General features: G+C 40.7%; 4 protein-coding genes across 4 annotated transcripts; 2 read left to right on the top strand and 2 right to left on the bottom strand.

Moving 5' to 3' along the window:
* The first annotated feature begins 848 nt into the window (after positions 1–848).
* LOC129860628 (G0/G1 switch protein 2-like) lies at positions 849–1871 on the top strand. Its single transcript, XM_055931215.1, has 2 exons — positions 849–949; positions 1204–1871. Exon 2 carries the CDS (start codon positions 1219–1221, stop codon positions 1555–1557), a length of 339 nt encoding a protein of 112 aa, XP_055787190.1. The 5' UTR covers positions 849–949; positions 1204–1218; the 3' UTR covers positions 1558–1871.
* A 259-nt stretch (positions 1872–2130) lies between these two features.
* Positions 2131–8083, top strand: LOC129860627 (transcription initiation factor TFIID subunit 8-like). Its single transcript, XM_055931214.1, has 8 exons — positions 2131–2311; positions 2807–2966; positions 3154–3252; positions 5902–5964; positions 6461–6585; positions 6726–6873; positions 7085–7227; positions 7474–8083. The coding sequence occupies exons 1-8, from the start codon at positions 2264–2266 to the stop codon at positions 7612–7614; spliced, it is 927 nt and encodes a 308-aa protein (XP_055787189.1). The 5' UTR covers positions 2131–2263; the 3' UTR covers positions 7615–8083.
* A 536-nt stretch (positions 8084–8619) lies between these two features.
* Positions 8620–10079, bottom strand: LOC129860629 (protein pitchfork-like). Its single transcript, XM_055931216.1, has 5 exons — positions 9915–10079; positions 9603–9701; positions 9240–9373; positions 8815–8932; positions 8620–8707 (listed from the first exon to the last, which is right to left on the bottom strand). Exons 1-5 carry the CDS (start codon positions 10077–10079, stop codon positions 8639–8641), a joined length of 585 nt encoding a protein of 194 aa, XP_055787191.1. The 3' UTR covers positions 8620–8638.
* A 983-nt stretch (positions 10080–11062) lies between these two features.
* Positions 11063–17412, bottom strand: LOC129860625 (V-type proton ATPase subunit S1-like). The gene is made up of 10 exons (XM_055931212.1): positions 17244–17412; positions 16813–16939; positions 15818–15892; positions 15207–15397; positions 15045–15082; positions 14808–14893; positions 14362–14606; positions 13562–13615; positions 12823–13054; positions 11063–12682 (listed from the first exon to the last, which is right to left on the bottom strand). The coding sequence occupies exons 1-10, from the start codon at positions 17366–17368 to the stop codon at positions 12467–12469; spliced, it is 1389 nt and encodes a 462-aa protein (XP_055787187.1). The 5' UTR covers positions 17369–17412; the 3' UTR covers positions 11063–12466.
* Between the last annotated feature and the right edge of the window lie 685 nt (positions 17413–18097).

Below are 18097 nucleotides of genomic sequence, written 5' to 3'. Positions count from 1 at the left end.
CACTCTTAGGATTAACTATCTGCCTAGTTCAACTTCAAAGTTTTGCAGGTAGATGAGACCCACAAAATGGGTCAGATTTTCACCTTTGACATAATTTGACTTTCTTTATTTGATGACACATCAGCAAACATTGGACTGCATTGTAGAACTTACACTCATTGCACTGTTTAGAAGCAGCAAGATTGATGGGTTTCTGTAGTTGTATGAAGTAGCATCATAGACTATCACGCTGACTAGATAGTGGCTGATGAGTGATGAATGCTTTTCACGTTATAAGACTGCAGTAATACAGTAGCCTATACAGCACTACTACACTTATTAAAGATGCATTCCGGGATCCTAAGCCCTTACAAATTTGTAACATACTGTACGAATTGTATCCTAAGCACTTACAAATTTGTGACATATTGTACGAATTGTAATTTGTAACATATTGAACGCTTTGCATTACAACTAAAAATGTCAGGACGTAACATATCCTACGAAATGGATGATGTACAGTTTTCAGGGACCGTTTTGGCTTGTGAGCACTACTTTCAAAACAACTGGCTGAAATGATACAAAACCTCTACAAAACCACACAATTGTACCTCTGTTTCATGACTAAAACACATGTAACTCACGTGATATTACTTGCACAATATATTTTGGCGAGATGGTTTTTTTCAGTGACCTTGCCTTTGTACCGACTCTTGGCTGTTTCCAAAACAACCCTGGACAAATGCCATTATAGAGTGCATCAGATATCGAAGACATTGACTCAAAGCAGTTGACTCCGACACTGCACTTCCTCAACACCCATCATCATGAATATTCATCATTTGACACTTTGTGGGAGTTGATGTGGATCTCATTGTGTATAAAACCCAGCACCTCTCATTGCATCTTTGCTTGGGGATGCTTGACTAAGACGAAATCTAAGGAAAGCATTTAACAGGTCCCTATACACGTAAGTACATTTAAATATTTTCAGCTCTGTTCTGTGCAGTCTTCATTCAATCTTATTCAGAATTGAAGAGTGTAATCTACATTGTCTGAATATTTTAGATATTATCAGTGATATATTATTTAATGCATTATGATTATCATAAAATGTACAGCGGTCAGTACTAATAATTACGCTAATTCGTTTTAGTTTAATTACCACATTTGCAGAGCCATTAAACAGCCTATTAATTATGACATTTCATTTTCCCTCAATAGACTGAACTTAAGACAATGGATACCATAAACGAGATCATTCCATTCGCTAAGGAGATGCTGAGCCAGAGGCCCAGTCGAGGCATGATGAAGGTGTACCTGCTGGGCTCTACCCTGGCGTTGTTTGGAGTGGTCGGTGGGCTGGTGGAAACGGTCTGCATGCCATTTTGTGAACAGGAGCCATTAGACGAGGAAATGATCAAGCTGATCACAGAGGAGAAGAAGAGGCAAATGCTGGAGCCAGAGATAACCACTATCGAGCCTGATGTTGTGGATGAGTTGCAAACGGAGATTGATGCTAAGAAGCCACTGGAAGGTCGTCAGAGGAGGGCATCTATCAGGTCACATGCCTGTTGAAGATGCACTGCAACACCCTCTCATGTTACACACACTAATGAAACCAACACTCAGAACACAAAATGTGGTGAAATAAGCTGTCAACCAGGCAATCAAAAGAGATTGCACTTGGTGATTTTTGTCATGATAATTTGGCCATGTTTAGGGACCCCTTGACTTATTATTAATGAGAAGAGAAGAGGCTGAATGGATGGATGGACGGACGGATGCAACAACAAGCTACAGTGATGACTGGCTGCTGGGCAGCAGAAGCTCTGTGACTGATTGAGAATTTGTATTTTCTTTTGGCTTCCTAATAAACCTATTTTAGGTTACCACTGGGTCATGAACTGGTTAATGTCAAACAGTTCTGTGAGTAGTCTACTGTAGCCTATCTAATTATTTTTGTACTCCATTGTAAAAATATTTTGGAAGCTATAGAAATGCATTTATAAATGTGTACATTCGTTTTTGCTAAGTATATTCTATTACATACACATTGATGCATACATTTCAATTGTATTATGTGAACTGAACATAAAAACTAAAAATAAAGACATTAATAAAAACATTTTCCTTAAAGGAGTTTTTTCTACCGGAAATGATGCGAGTGTTTTGTTTTTCTCTCTGTCGTGTGCCTAGCTAGCTAGGCGAACACTTTTGTTGTCAGAAAGGTGTGACTTTGTGAAATAACTATTTGGGAGCAAATAAACAACCTACCGTGCAGATGGCGGACCCTGCGGTGATGGCGGGTGGATTCAGTGCTATAGTAGGGGTAAATAAGATTGTTTGTAAGCTAACTTGGCTACAATGTTAGCTATCATCAGGCTAGCTTGTCAACATAACGTTAGGTTAACTACAATGGTTGTACATCGCCTGTCTCTGTCCAAATTAAACTAGCACATTAAAATACACAATACATTTTTCCAGAATTTTGCCTCAAATGACATCCATTAGATAGCTAAATTTAAACGATTTTTTTTTTTAACTAGGCAAGTCAAGAACAAATTCGTATTTACAGTGAACAGTGGATTAACTGCCTTGTTCGGGGGCAGAACGACAGATTTTTACCTTGTCCGCTCGGGGGTTCGATCTAGCAACCTTTCGGTTACTTGCCCAACGCTACTTCCTGCCCCCGTTGTTGACTTGCTATTCACAATCATGTCATGCCATTTGCAAACTGGTGTCGTTAATCCTGTATAAGCGTGTAGGTAGCTAGTTGGCTAACCATGAGAGAAAGTGTTTTCACACTGACATCTGTGTTTTACAGCGTTCAGGGTGTGGTAAAGCGACGTCCAGCCCGGCAGAGAATTACCAGCTTGCCCGGCGTCGCACCCTCCAAGTGGTGGTGAGCTCTCTGCTGACAGAGTGTGGGTTCGAGAGCGCAGAGAAGGCCACCGTGGAATCACTGACTGAGATGATCCAGAGCTGTATGTAACCATTGTGTTTTGTTGTTTTTGAAAATGTAATTCATACATGTTTTGGATTAAACTAATAACCCTTTGCTGGCTTGAATTAAACAACAAGCCATGTCAAGTGACTGGGCCTTCATGAAATCACCACAATTGTCTGTATTACTGACCTCTCATCTGTGTCTATTCCCTGTACTTTTTTCAGATATATCTGAAGTAGGTCGTTGTGCCAAGGCATACTGTGAACACACAGCTCGAATCACGCCCACCCTCTCTGACGCTGTGGTCACACTCAATGAAATGGGTTAGTTTAACCTCAGGAAAGATGCAAAATAATTACAGCTTGAATTAGGATTGGGCGGTATACTGTATTTTATGATATACCGGTATTGATGCAGGGACCAGTTTGGGTTTTTACTTTACCAGTATTTGAATGTTCGGTTTGTTAAATGTGATACGCCATGTGTAATGTCAATTTTTATAGTTTACTTTGCTACTTGAGTCATCTCTCTCCGTGCCACCTTCCACACAGACCTAGCCACGCCCCTGTCACTCAAGGAGCACATTTGATGTTCCTCCACCACGAGACACTTGTGTTCAGTCTGTATGTTCTACGCAGCACATGCAACAATGTTGATGACAACAATGCAGTTTTCAATTTGCTTCTTAATATAAATCCACAAGCGTTCTATAATGACACTATTAGTTTTTGTTTCTTACATCAGCAAACAGCTAGTTTGTCTTTTCTTAGCAAGTTGCCCTAAATCTTGTGAGACACTAATTGTTAGCCGCTAATAAATGTACTGAGTAAGAGCAAACGTAGCTTACAGCTTGATAATACCAGTGATGGTGTAGACCTAAATCAGCATGTTTGTGCAACAGTATCTTCTAAATCAAAGAGGAATATGCAAAGCAAGAATATGTTAGCTACATGAAGTAGCTAAGAGAAAACGTTAAATGTAGCCAAAGCTTTTAAGGTCCAGTAGGAAACACTTATCAACACTTTAGTTCCTACCCTCTCACAATAACTCTTCCCTGGCATTTTAATTCGTTGTCATCTCAAAAAACACTATATTCAAAGTGCCCACTTATATTCTAACTATAGAATTAGAATAGTCATTCTATTTCCATGATTCCAACAGTTTTGCTCTAATTGGCCAGTCAAATCGCAATTGCAACATTTGGTTAAAAATAAGTCCTAGATTATTTGCCCATATCGTGCAGCCCTACGTGGCAGTGTGGACCTTATCTCAATTGAGCAGTGGTGTAAAGTACTTAAGTAGAAATACTTTCAAGTACTACTTAAGCAGTTTTTTTTGTTGGTATCTGTACTTTGCTTAATTTTTTATTTTTGACAACTTTTACTTTACTACATTCCTAAAGAAAATACTGTACTTTTTACTCCATGCATTTTCCCTGACACCTAAAAGTACTCATTACATTTTGAATGCTTAGCAGGACAGGAAAATGGTCCAATTCACGCACTTGTCAAGAGAACATTCCTGGTCATCTACTGGCTCTGATCGGGGGACTCACTAAACACACATGCTTTGTTTGTAAATTATGTCTGAGTGTAGGAGTGTGCCCCTGGCTATCCGTAAATAAATAAAAACAAGAAAATGGTGCCATCTGGTTGCTTAATACACTGCTCAAAAAAATAAAGGGAACACTTAAACAACACAATGTAACTCCAAGTCAATCACACTTCTGTGAAATCAAACTGTCCACTTAGGAAGCAACACTGATTGACAATAAATTTCACATACTGTTGTGCAAATGGAATAGACAAAAGGTGTAAATTATAGGCAATTAGCAAGACACCCCCCAAAACAGGAGTGATTCTGCAGGTGGTGACCACAGACCACTTCTCACTTCCTATGCTTCCTGGCTGATGTTTTGGTCACGTTTGAATGCTGGCGGTGCTCTCACTCTAGTGGTAGCATGAGACGGAGTCTACAACCCACACAAGTGGCTCAGGTAGTGCAGTTCATCCAGGATGGCACATCAATGCGAACTGTGGCAAAAAGGTTTGCTGTGTCTGTCAGCGTAGTGTCCAGAGCATGCAGGCGCTACCAGGAGACAGGCCAGTACATCAGGAGATGTGAAGGAGGCCGTAGGAGGGCAACAACCCAGCAGCAGGACCGGTACCTCCGCCTTAGTGCAAGGAGGTGCACTGCCAGAGCCCTGCAAAATGACCTCCAGCAGGCCACAAATGTGCATGTGTCTGCTCAAACGGTCAGAAACAGACTCCATGAGGGTGGTATGAGGGCCCGACGTCCACAGGTGGGGGTTGTGCTTACAGCCCAACACCGTGCAGGACGTTTGGCATTTGCCAGAGAACACCAAGATTGGCAAATTCGCCACTGGCGCCCTGTGCTCTTCACAGATGAAAGCAGGTTCACACTGAGCACGTGACAGACGTGACAGAGTCTGGAGACGCCGTGGAGAACGTTCTGCTGCCTGCAACATCCTCCAGCATGACCGGTTTGGCGATGGGTCAGTCATGGTGTGGGGTGGCATTTCTTTGTGGGGCCGCACAGCCCTCCATGTGCTCGCCAGAGGTAGCCTGACTGCCATTAGGTCCCGAGATGAGATCCTCAGACCCCTTGTGAGACCATATGCTGACTTTTTCCACCACTGCAATTGAGTGCAGGAAATACAGAAATGATAAAAGTGCTGAAATTTGTTTTGGTTGAATTGAACAGTATAAAACAATCAATGGAGAAAGACAATCAGTGAATTGAAATCACTTAATGTATGCGTTGCCACCCTAGGATCACTCACTACTCATAAAGCAAATGTAGAACTTTTATTATTCATAAACTAAAAATACCATCATACCGTAAAAAAATTGTTTTAAATACCATGATATATTTTGGCCATATCGCCCATCCCTAGCTTGAATAATTTTAATTTGTCTTCATTAACTTATTTGTTTCACTTACCACCACAGGTTTCAATGTGGACACTCTGCCAGGGTATGCCAAGAGATCACAGAGGATGGTTATAACTGCTCGTGAGTCTTTACTGTTAGTAGACCCTCAAGAGGCTGGTATTTACCCTGCACCTTAGAGGCTGCTGCCCTATATACATAGACATGGAATCACTGACCACTTTAATAATGGAACACTAGTCACTGTAATAATGTTTACATACTGCTTTACTCATCTCATATGTATATACTGTATTCTATTCTACTGTATTTTAGTCAATGCCACTCCCAACATTGCTCAATCTAATATTTATATATTTCTTAATTCCATTCTTTTACTTTTAGATTTGTGTATTGTTGTGAATTGTTAGATACTACTGCACTGTTGGAGCTATGAACACAAGCATTTTGCTACACCCGCAATAACATCTGCTAAATATGTGTATGTGACCAATACTATTTTATTTTATTTAGACTACAACTGAGGACAAAACACAAGAACACTATAGAGCAAGCTAGTAACTGGTCTTAGAATGAAAGTATAAAGACGCTTAACTGGCAATCTGTGTGTATTTTTCAGCTCCAGTGACGAATGCTCCTGTGATCCCAAAGGCCTTGATTGCTGGACAGAAACGCACTCATCCCTCCCACATCCCCAGCCACTTCCCTGAGTTCCCCGATCCTCACACTTACATCAAAACTCCAGTGAGTCAACCACACTTCTTAGTTTTCCAAGCCAGAAACATACTTGATTTAGTATTTTTTACTGACACTTTTCCGAGTGGTCTAGTTAAAAGATTTAAGATGAACAAATTAGTGAGTTTCCTCGGTTGTCTTTCTATCAGACGTTTCGGGAGCCTGTGTCAGATTACCAGGTGGTGCGAGAGAAGGCAGCTTCTCAGAGAAGGGATGTAGAGCGAGCACTCACACGCTTCATGGCCAAGACTGGAGAAACACAGAGCCTCTTCAAGGATGATGTCACTGCCTTCCCATGTGAGCGAGTGCTCGTTGTTGTTGTCAAGCATGATTCTCATTCATGTTGTTGAATTGAAATGCTGTACCTTCAGTTTTGCATAGTCTGCACAAAAATGCTTCTAATATGGAACAAAGTTTACTGTTCCTGTTGATCTTATTTCCTACTAGAGAGAGTGTTGGGTACCTGTGTTTACATGGGTAATAATACTGATGCCTTTGTGATTGCCAGTGATCGCAGAGCGGCCCAGCTCCATCCCGTACCTCAGTGCCCTGCTGCCCTCAGAACTGGAGCTGCAGACTCTGGAGGAGACAGACTCCTCTGAACAGGACGACCAGACCGACAGCGAGAACACGCCAGTCAACAACCTCAATGTGAGTCAGGGACATGGGCCAAGGGAAATATTCAACCTTGAGTCTTTATGATCTGCAGTGCAATGTGGTTTGGCCTATACAGGATGAACTTCAATAGAATAATCATAGAATAATGAGGGTGTTTACAAAGCCATTCATTGTTAACAGCAAATCTATATTAAAATGTACCTGGTGTGTTGATTGCTACAAAAAAACATTTGTGAAATTAAGTTTGTTTTCCTCATCTATGCCTTTAATCAAATTTAGGATGATCCTGGAGCTGATAAGGAGAATTCCGTGCTTCCTGCTGGGGGCGTGGTTCCCGTGGTGAAGGTCAGTGAAGAAAACATGATTGACAACCCATACTTGAGGCCAGTCAAGAAACCCAAAGTGAGGAGGAAGAAATGAGTTTACTACACTTAGCTACTAATTTGGCCACAACGAAGAGTGAATTGTGAGAAGCAGTCAACAGCTCTGTGCCTCTGAGAAGTGGACCCACGTGGACATCTGAGGTCAGGGACTCCAACCTCTCATCTTTCTACATGGCAAATACTGCTCATTATGATACCCTTCACCAGTTACATTCATGAGAAAACAGACATTTTGCAATTTAATATTTTTCAAATTTGTGGAATGGTTCTGTCGTGAAAGAAAATATGTAACATTTGCTAAAATGTTATTTATTTTTAGCCATTTTCAAATTATGATTTCAGTTGTTTGTGAATAATGAACAGGAAATAAATGTTTTGATTTGTAATTTTAACATTCATTTACCCAAATGACACATTTTAGCCTGTCGCCAAATATACACTGAACAAAAAAATAAACAACATGTTGGTCCCATGTTTCATGATCTGAAATAAAACATGTCCCAGTTCTTCCATGGCCTGCATACTCACCAGACATGTCACCCATTGAGCATGTTTGGGATGCTCTGGATCGACATGTACGGCAGCGTGTTCCAGTTCCCGCCAATATCTAGCAACAACTTCAGTATCTGGTGTGAAACTGCCATTGAAGAAGAGTGGGGCAACATTCCACAGGCCACAATCAACAGCCTGATCAACTCTATGCGCTATATGAGACAAATGGTAGTCACACCAGATACTGACTGGTTTTCTGATCCACGCCCCTACCTTTAAGGTATCTGAACAGATGCATATCTGTACTCCCAGTTGTGAAATCCATAGATTAGGGCCTAATTTATTTATTTCAAATGTACTATTTCCTTATATGAAGTGTAACTCAGTAAAATCTTTGAAATTGATGCATGTTACATTTAGATTTTTGTTCAGCGTACATGAGGCAAGAATTGGGCAACTTCACTCCCCACTTCGTATACCTTGAGATATTGGTCAATTGTGAGGCTATATTAAAGCTGAGAAATACAATCACTTTATTTATGCTTACATCAGATTGACCTCCAGAAGAGTCAGGAGTAGAACAACTGTAGATATGCCACCCGACTCCTTTGCTTCACAAACTCCTTGTCACAAAGCAGCTATGTATGACAAAAATGAAACAGATGTTATTGCTGACAATACCAGTATACAGTTACATCTCCATATTACTTTGTATAGTAATGCAAAGTCAAACTTATAAACCCACCTCTGTCCTCAAGGCTTTCCTCTCTAATGTGGGCAGTCTACCCCAGTCTGGGGAACCAAATTTCATAGGCCATGACACCTTCCGGTTCAGAGTAGTATCATGAGCATATGTCCCTGGGCTGCATCATAAAAACAGCTGTTAGTAGTCAATCCATTTGAAGAGTGATAGCATGTACATGCTACATGATATTCCTCAAACTCAACTCTTGACTTTGAAGACAGTTCCACTGCTTTTTTTTCATTGTTCCCCTCTAATCAGGGACTGATTTTGACCAGGTGGGTGCAATTAATAATCAGATGGAACAGAAAACCAGCAGGCTCCGAACCTCATAGTGTAAGAGTTGAATACCCCTGCAAGAGATAATCAGTGTTTTCCTATTATGGACAGTTTGAAAAGGGTGCCACTCCCCATTAGCATTCACTCACCCTGGTTTGAAGTCAGCTGTAACAGGCTTGGTCCTGAACCTCTTTGTGGTGGAGCTGAAGGGGATTCTGCCAGGAGGGTATACTTTAGACCAGGTTCTGTCCTGCTGATACCTCTGAGGGGAAGGAGTGATTGTCTGGGTGGTGGGAGGAAAACATTTAATGAGAGAAGGATATTCAGAGACCTATATACAGAAGTAAATGTTACAATATGCCTATAAGAAGATAATTTTTCAAATTGCTTTCAATGTAATGGCAATAGGTTGACTCATTTCTCACATCGTTAGATAAACTTTAAGATTTTTCAAAAACACGTTGGCTCTCAACATAAATAATGCATATTCTCATAAGGCTTTAACATCATACCTGAGCACAGGGCAGAAACCGTGCAGATGTCCTTGCAGCAAGAGTGTATCCTTTCTTACTCTCAGGTCTCTTCTGTACATCATACAGAATGGTACCAACCTGTTGGAACAATGACTAACATGAAAAACCTCACAAGAGAATGTAAGGATTTTCTAATGTTGTTTGAGTAGCTAGCTTCTGCAATATATTATTACCATGCGGAAAATAACCAAATTGGTTTATTTGAGATCAACAGGATAACAGATCTTTATGAAGTGTATGGATAGAAGGTCGTTGAAAGAACATGACAGTAAGCTACTCAGAAAAACTCACATGATTGTCATAGCAGCCGGGGCCACGGTGTGGGGCTCCCTCAAGTGACAGCTTAATGCCCAGCCGGTTAGGTGCACAGTGGGTCGGAAACAACTTCCGTTCCTGGCAGCTACCAAAGGCAACGCACCGCAGGGGAGCTATAAATTCAAAGATAAGATTGGACATTTTTAATTGACGCTAATAGATAAAAACGCAATGGGTGGACGCTAATAATTTTACCTGCATCCAGTGCCGCCATGATCCCTCTTCCTTTTGTTTACCTTCTTACCGGTAACGATGGGAACCAGGTGGATGGATGGTATAGAAGGGATCCAGTTTTTGTCAAATTAACGTCAAAGGTAGATATTTTTGGGGCGGGGGGATTTAAACTAACCCTAAGTAACCATTTTCTCAACCTTCTACTAACCTGCTACGAAAAGTCAAATCTGACGTTATTTTGACAAAAACTGGATCCTTCTAGCCATGACAGGATGGATGCGCGGTAAATTATGCAAATACTTGCCTGGAAACTTCAGGTTGACGTGAATGGCTACCCTGTTCTCCACTTTCAACGAATGAGAATGAACTTGTTTACTTTAGCAATTTAATAATGTGACCATAATGCAATATTCATGTGATAATTATAATCAAACATATGTTATCTGGAGGCAATGTTTGGACAGTTTGACCAGACAAATAAAAAAACGGTACACCTGTTTAAGCAAAGGTTGTGGGACATTTTAAACTACCAAAGCAGCCGTTTTTATCTCAATATCAAATCATTTCTAGCTAACAATTAAGTACCTTACTGTGATTGTTTTCAATAAAAATGGTCAAAAAGAAGAAAAATATATATTATTAGCAAAGAGCAATTTCTCAAGCAAGAATTTAGCAAGGACTGTCTGGGAATGTTCTGAATGGGAGGGGAAAACTGAAAACTAGCTGTTATTGGCAGAGAGGTTTGGAACTCTATTGGTCTATTAACCAATGATGGTGATGACATCAAGCATGCCAAAACTCCATCCCACCAAAACAGCCTTCTACTAAATTCCAGGCAGTCTTTTCAAACAGCTCTTACACTAAAAGGGCATGTATTATTTCAACCTCATAGTGGATATTTACATAAACTACAGGGAAAAACACCTTTGACTCCACTGGGCCTTAAAGAATAGTGTTTAAGAGGCACATTTTTTATTCTTAATAAATTGCATGAGTTGCTTCAAGATGGCAAAGCATTGGATTTGAGTATACATTTGATTCTGTATGTGTAGGGGCATGAGGGTCCCTGATAGTTTGACATTTCATGTAATTTCAGCATAACTTTACACTTGTCAATAATAATTTAAAAAACACAGGCTAGCATTGTTGTGTAAAACTGTCTTTTTGGAACAAAGTGATACAAAACAATTTGCACAGCATTCTGTGATCTTAAATTCATCCCACTGGCATTTCCAACAGCAATATTTAGGGTAGGCATTGTCAATAGCATAAGTCTGCACACATACGTTCAACTTCATATGTACATGCAATTCATTATTATTATGTTCTCTTTTTAAATTACACAGCTGAGAAACTTACAAAGCAAGTGAAATACAACTAAATCAGTTCCACAACATGCTACAATCACATTAATTAAATTGGCAACAAAAGCTTCTCTCTGACGACCAGCGGTATTACTTGTACAAACAAACCCCTTAATTGGCACTCATTGAAACATGCGTGATCCGAGAATGTATCAAGGCAAAAGAGGAGTATTGACAGTACATCATGCAGTTTCCTTTGGGCAAGTGCAGATGAAGAGAGGCTATGGAATGCACCGCCTTGCAAGATAAAATGGTAACACAGACATAGAAACACATGGATGGTGTCAGAGGAACACAGGCCGTGTCAGGGGAAGGCCCTAAAAATTGTCCGACTCCAGCCACCCAAGTCATAGACTGTTCTCTCTGCTACCGCACGATGTACCACGTTTGGAACCAACAGCTACCTGGACTATCTGCATTGACCCTTTTTGCACTAACTCATATGACTCATCACATAAGCTGCTGCTAATGTTGATTATCTATCCTGTTGCCTAGTCACTTTATCCCTACCGATATGTACATATCTACTTCATACCCCTGCTCATCTACTCAGTACTGGTACCCAAGTTATCATTACTCACTGTGTATTTATTCAGTTATTATTTCTCTGCATTGTTGGGAAGGGCCCATAAGAAAGCATTTCACTGTTAGTCTACACCTGTTGTTTACGAACCATGTGACGAATAAAATGTGATTTGACAAAGGCTAAGAGAATGGGAATGCTCAATGCTGACAATCAGAGAACAGGGTGGAGGTGGCTAAAGCAAGTAAGCGAATGACAATAGAATATATCGAATAAGTCATGAGCAAATCAAAAGGAGGGAACATAAGTTAGGGGAGTGGAGGGGTTAGCCTGGTTCCAGATCTGTTTGTGTCGTCTTGCCAACTTACATTGTCACATGGTCAATGTCACACGACAATGACCATAGGGGTAGGCAAGACAGCACAAACAGATCTGGGACCAGGCTCAGGGGCATTCTCTTGTCTTCATTACTCTGACTGAGGCACTGAGATTGAGGGGCCTTTAGGGTCGTCAAAGCGGTCCATGGAGCGTAGCTGCATGATCATGTGCAGGCCGTAGGTGAGGATTAGCAGCATCAGCAGAGAGGTGATCAGGCCCATCCAGATTCCTGGTGTGAAGAAGCCAGCACAGTCACTGGCATAGGAGAAATCTGTTGTCTTGTTCAGTATACTGAAGCCTTGGATCTATATGGGGAATGAGGGGAATAAGCAAAATGAGTAACAAGGAATTAAAGAGTAAAGACTAAACACTTTTTGTTCAATGAACCCTCTAGAACACTGCTTATTGACGGGCGCTTTCTTTTCCGACATTCATGCATCAGTACCTGGAAGTCGGTGAAGAGAATCCTCCACTGGGTAGCATTCTGAGTGCGGGGCACAAGCAGTGCATTACGGAAGTTGTTGACATTCTGGCAGTGGAAGGAGTACTCTGCGGGGGCGTAGATGCCCCGGCTGCCATTGTAAATGGCTGTATCGGCATTGAATAGCAGTTGCACTGTGTCCAGGGTGAACCAGTTTCGTGCAGACACAGGGTAGCGCCGCTGGCTCATGGAGAAGCTAGAGAAGATGAGACTTGGTGAGTATCATGCTTTAATTAAGCAATAAGGCCCGAGGGGGTGTGGTATATGGCCAATATACCACGGCTAAGGGCTGTTCTTAGGCACAACACGACGCAGAGTGCCTGGATACAGCCCTTAGCCGTGGTATATTAGCAATATACCACAAACCCTGAGGTGCCTTATTGCTATTATAAACTGGCAATTAGAGCAGTAAAAATAAATGATTTGTCATACCCGTGGTATACAGTCTGGTATACCATGGCTTTCAGCCAATCAGCATTCAGGGCTCAAACCACCCAGTTATGAAAAATGTAATGTGTGTAATCTCACGCTTAATATAGGAGTGAGAATGTACAGGAATTCATTGTTTATACATTGGACAGATCGATACATGCAAGAGCAAGGTGGTGTATTTTCATAGGAACTGATGCTCTGCACTTTGGTGTAATCTTTTATAATACTTGTTTTGCGTATTATCGTGATAAAACTACATTATAATACTTACATGAGACGGAAGGGGTTGTACGTTGGAACAGAACTTCCATAATCAAGGACAAGCCTGAGAAAGACGAGCACACGTTGTATTCAAAACATCCGCCATTATTGTATAGTGTAATAGTAATAATGTCACCAATAAACAAATTCCAAATTATTAAATCAACACACAATTGGGTAATTTGATAGTGCTAAGAGATGTAACACTTGTACCATAAGACACTAATCAACTGTACTTTGTACAGTACCAGTCAAAAGTTTGGACACACCTACTCCTTCCTGGGTTTGACTTTATTTGGACTATTTTCTACATTGTAGAATAATAGTGAAGAAATCAAAACTATGAAATAACATGTAGTAACCAAAAAAAGTGTTCAATCAAAATATATTTTATATTTGAGATTCTTCAAAGTAGCCACCCTTTACCTTGATGACAGCTTTGCACACTCTTGGCATTCTCTCAACCAGCTTCACCTGGAATGCTTTCCCAACAGTCTGGAAGGAGTTCCCATATATGCTGAGCACTTGTTGGCTGGTTTTTCTTTACTCTGCGGTCCAACTCATCCCAAACCATCTCAATTGGGTTGAGGTTGGGTGATTGTGGAGACCCAGGTTACTTTATTGGTTACTACATGATTCCATATGTGTTATTTCATAGTTTTGATGTCTTCACTATTATTCTACAATGTAGAAAATAGTAAAAAATAAAGACAAACCCTTGAATGAATAGGTGTGTCCAAACTCTTGACTGGTACTGTACCAGTACAGTACAAGTGTCATGTCATAGTAAAATGAGAGTATGAAGCTCACTGTGAATTTGTTTCATTACAGAAGGACCCAGCCGTGCTCACAGAGCCACCTGGAGCAAAGGTCAATGGACCGAGGTCAATCCATTCCAGGTTATTAAAGCTGACGTTGAGATTCTGGGCCCAGAGCATGATGCAAGGGCCACTAGTAGTGTTAAACATCAAAGGCGGTTTGACCTCATCGATAACCGCCTGCAGCAAGGACCGGCCCATAGAAGACTGGCCAACCATGGATGGCTCCTCAATCACCTAGGGAACAAGAAGGTAAGTAGAACACAATAAAAAAAATACAACTTTATTGATAAGGTCAGTAGAACATAAAATAAAGTGATGTGGTGTTCTTTTGTTAAGTCAGGTGAGGGGACAGTAGAAACTACAATGCTGAAAACATGCTTATACACATAATGTAGATTAGAAGCATATGTTTGATTATTTTTAAAAGTTACTTACTCGTGAGGGCTTGAGTCCAGTGTAAATAGCAGTGTAGGGAACACCCTGGGCTTTCATGATGCTCAGAACTTTACCAATGACCTCATCTAGGGCGATAGGAAAATGCACCACTCAGACATACCGTATGACACATTGTTGAGTCACAGAAATAAGTAGTTATTGAATACATAAATCCCAATATATAAAATAACAACAGCATTTGGACAAGAACAATAAATGGTCAAAACTTCAACTTACCATTGCTACGCAGGACTTCCTTACAGGACAGGTAAGCACTGGAACATAAACAAAGAGCATGAATATACAATACATGCTTAAGTTAATGTACGATTGTGAATCAATCAAATAGTATTTGTCCAAAACACTGGACTCTATAAACATTTAGTTTAATTGTATTACCTAGTAGAATAGGGCAGGATGATAAGCAGCAGAGTGTTGTCTGATGCATTGAGTCGGAGATGCGCCAGTGTGTCTGGGTCTACGCTGAGTGGGGAAACACCCAGCTTCTCCTGTAGCAGACCTGGGACGGCACTAGCACCAAGCCATGACAGGGCAGGCAGCACCAACGAAGAGGAAGACTGTAATGCAGACTGGGAGAGAGAGAAAAGTCAAAGTTAGTTATCAACCTATATCTGGGTCTGAATTTATAAAGTGTCTCAAAGTAGCACTGCTGATGTAGGATTAGATCCCCACTGTCCATGTTATCTTACTCATTGTGATCTAAAACCTCTCATCTGGGATCCCCAGCTGTTCCCTGTATGATCTATTCCAGAGCTAGCACACCTGATTTAACTTGTCAACTAATCATCAAGCCATTGAATAGGTGAATCAGGTGAGCTAGTTCAGGGCAACAACAAAATTGGGAACCGTCTGGGGGTCCCAGAGTAGAGGTTAGAGAACCACTGATCATAGATCACCAATTCAATACTGAGATGACACTTTATGAATATGGGCACTGATCATATTAGTATCCCAATACCCAGCCTCACCTCAAAGGATAGAATACTTACCTCCAGGTTGGGAAAGGCACTCTCATGATTATTTCCAAAAACACCCCCATACCTTGTGAAGTCATCTTTGCTCAGCTATGTAAAAAACAAAACACATAACAACAACAATGTCAGTGTCATCTGCTTCAATATAAAAAGCTAAAACCCTTTTTCATAGTATCAATATTACTACATATCTAAAACAGATGGTCTGAGAATGGGAAGTAGTAAAGGGGAAGTGGGGCTGTGGCGCATTGTCACACCAGAATGAGAAACACCAGGCCAGGGCATTATGGGCTTCATTGCATTTCCATACAGGATTCACCCCAGTGTTTTACCCAAAAGGCTCAGACTTTTCTTTCCATCTACGTGGGCCGACACCGTGCTCACGGGGCCATGGCTCCGGCGGACCTGCTCTCACTTGGGGCCAAAGACTGCCCCCTGGTACTTTTCAGCTGTCATTTACATAACAATAGCTAACTGTGAACAATAGCTAACTGAACTCGTCACAAGTCCTCACAGTCAGCCCTAGCTATGGAAACAATTTCCCTAGTATAACATAAGTGTGTATACACTAGTGTCTACCTCTATCACTCCAGTATCCCTGCAGATAGTAAATATGGTACTGGAATGTACTGACCCTGTATATAGTATGCTTACTTTCTCATGTTCTTCTTATATCTATTTATCGTGTGTTTTTGTTCTACCTTGTGTTATGTGTAGTATTATATTGTTAGTGATTACTGCATTGTTGGGTTTAGAGCTAACAAGAAAGGCATTGCACTGTACTTGCGCACATGGCATTAAAACAACTTATTACAGTCAAAAAGCATACTGCACTGTAGCTGGTCTAGCTCTGCACTACTGTTCCCTAAAGCAGGAGTACAGTAGGCTAATTAGAATTTGACATTACATACTAACACTGGCATTGATCAGGCTTCAAATAGTATTTGCCAAGTAGTAGACAATGTTTCATTGTACAACTGAATACAATTATGATTTATCTCAGGCCTGACCTTGTCCTGTAGGAAGAGAAGCACGTTGTGTGGGGTAGACCCCAGAGCAGAATTTAGGTAGGACATCAGTTGGTCATTAGATATTATGTGACCAGCAGCTGGAGATGCCATGGGTGGCAAGGTGTGCCTGGATATATGAACAAAATAGTTTTATGTCAATTGAATAACAAGACATCCAACTACTATAGCTGGACACAAATCAACAACTAACATGGCAATGATTAGAAATACCTAATAAAGATCCTTTTTTTTTTAAATTAAGGATAAATGCATTTACCCTGCTAACGTTATGCGTCTTATAAAACTGAATATAGCTAACGTTACAAGGCTAGGTAGCAATCCAGCTGGAATGGTTAGTTTAGCATGCTAGCTAGTTAAACTAGCACAGTACTTAAAATCCCTTCGCTTTCAAACTAATAATACATATTTACCCTTCACTGGACCACATTACAAGTGGTACCTGACTGCTGCAATGTCCAGTAGATAATAGGGCAAATAAAAGAGCAATAAAGGCCATGATAGTACGCAATTTACTTGACGACTCAGAACCTGCCATGGTAGGTTTTCTTTTCCGTAAAGTCCAAGTCACGTGGGGTAAATCAGCTGACTGTCATGGGAGTCAATGGAACACTTCCTTCTCACGCAGCCTGCCCTGACCCATCTTTTCACAAAGACCACATTGAGCTTTTATAAATGATATACTGTGAATGGGAAATAATAACTCAATTCAATCTTAACCGTTTTGGGGGGCAAGCAATGTCACAAGTTGCAATATGCAAAGACATTTTTTTACCAATAAAGCCTGATTTCTTGTGGCAATTTATTTAGCATCACAATATTCGATATTTAATCTAATTACATTCGATAAAGATCTGTAACATTATAGAATCTCATTAGGTTATGGTTAGTTTATTTAAGTCGTAGCAGATGTATAGGCCTGTGATTGTATCAACTTTCTATCTGTGAACACCTGACAAAGTAATTGCAAGGCTGTTTATGCCTAATCTCAGAATATTGGTGAATATGATATGGGACTTTCAAAGTAAAACGGGCGCTATATTGTCCGAGAAACCTTTTGCGCTCTCCGTGGTCCTGAAACTTGAACCTGAGTGGCCTGTCAGAACGGGTCAACGTTCAAACAATAAACCTGGCATCGGTCCATGGTGCAGATATGAGTTACAGCTAGCGTGCGCATGTTTGCGGGCTTCATTTTCGGTCCATACAATGGAATAGGCCATCTAGTAGAATATACATACATAGGCTAGGCAGTTCGACGTTTTCAGGC

Source organism: Salvelinus fontinalis, chromosome 8, assembly GCF_029448725.1.
Source record: "Salvelinus fontinalis isolate EN_2023a chromosome 8, ASM2944872v1, whole genome shotgun sequence".
Classification (NCBI taxonomy): domain Eukaryota; kingdom Metazoa; phylum Chordata; class Actinopteri; order Salmoniformes; family Salmonidae; genus Salvelinus; species Salvelinus fontinalis.
Note: the sequence above shows the minus strand (reverse complement) of the source record. Positions and strands in the feature narration are given on the sequence as shown.

What these genes read in the sequence shown, in the direction of transcription:
- LOC129860628 (XM_055931215.1), top strand. Translation starts at nt 1,219, where the DNA reads ATGGATACCATAAACGAGATCATTCCATTCGCTAAGGAGATGCTGAGC.
- LOC129860627 (XM_055931214.1), top strand. Translation starts at nt 2,264, where the DNA reads ATGGCGGACCCTGCGGTGATGGCGGGTGGATTCAGTGCTATAGTAGGG. An exon ending in GACTGAGATGATCCAGAGCT is followed by an intron (nt 2,967 to 3,153) that starts GTATGTAACCAT and finishes TACTTTTTTCAG; the next exon opens with ATATATCTGAAGTAGGTCGT. An exon ending in TGATGTCACTGCCTTCCCAT is followed by an intron (nt 6,874 to 7,084) that starts GTGAGCGAGTGC and finishes TGTGATTGCCAG; the next exon opens with TGATCGCAGAGCGGCCCAGC.
- LOC129860629 (XM_055931216.1), bottom strand. Translation starts at nt 10,079, where the DNA reads ATGTCCAATCTTATCTTTGAATTTATAGCTCCCCTGCGGTGCGTTGCC. An exon ending in CCGGCTGCTATGACAATCAT is followed by an intron (nt 9,702 to 9,914) that starts GTGAGTTTTTCT and finishes TTGTTCCAACAG; the next exon opens with GTTGGTACCATTCTGTATGA. An exon ending in GGAAAGCCTTGAGGACAGAG is followed by an intron (nt 8,708 to 8,814) that starts GTGGGTTTATAA and finishes TGTCATACATAG; the next exon opens with CTGCTTTGTGACAAGGAGTT.
- LOC129860625 (XM_055931212.1), bottom strand. Translation starts at nt 17,368, where the DNA reads ATGGCAGGTTCTGAGTCGTCAAGTAAATTGCGTACTATCATGGCCTTT. An exon ending in TACAACCCCTTCCGTCTCAT is followed by an intron (nt 13,055 to 13,561) that starts GTAAGTATTATA and finishes CATCTTCTCTAG; the next exon opens with CTTCTCCATGAGCCAGCGGC. An exon ending in TTCTCTTCACCGACTTCCAG is followed by an intron (nt 12,683 to 12,822) that starts GTACTGATGCAT and finishes TTCCCCATATAG; the next exon opens with ATCCAAGGCTTCAGTATACT.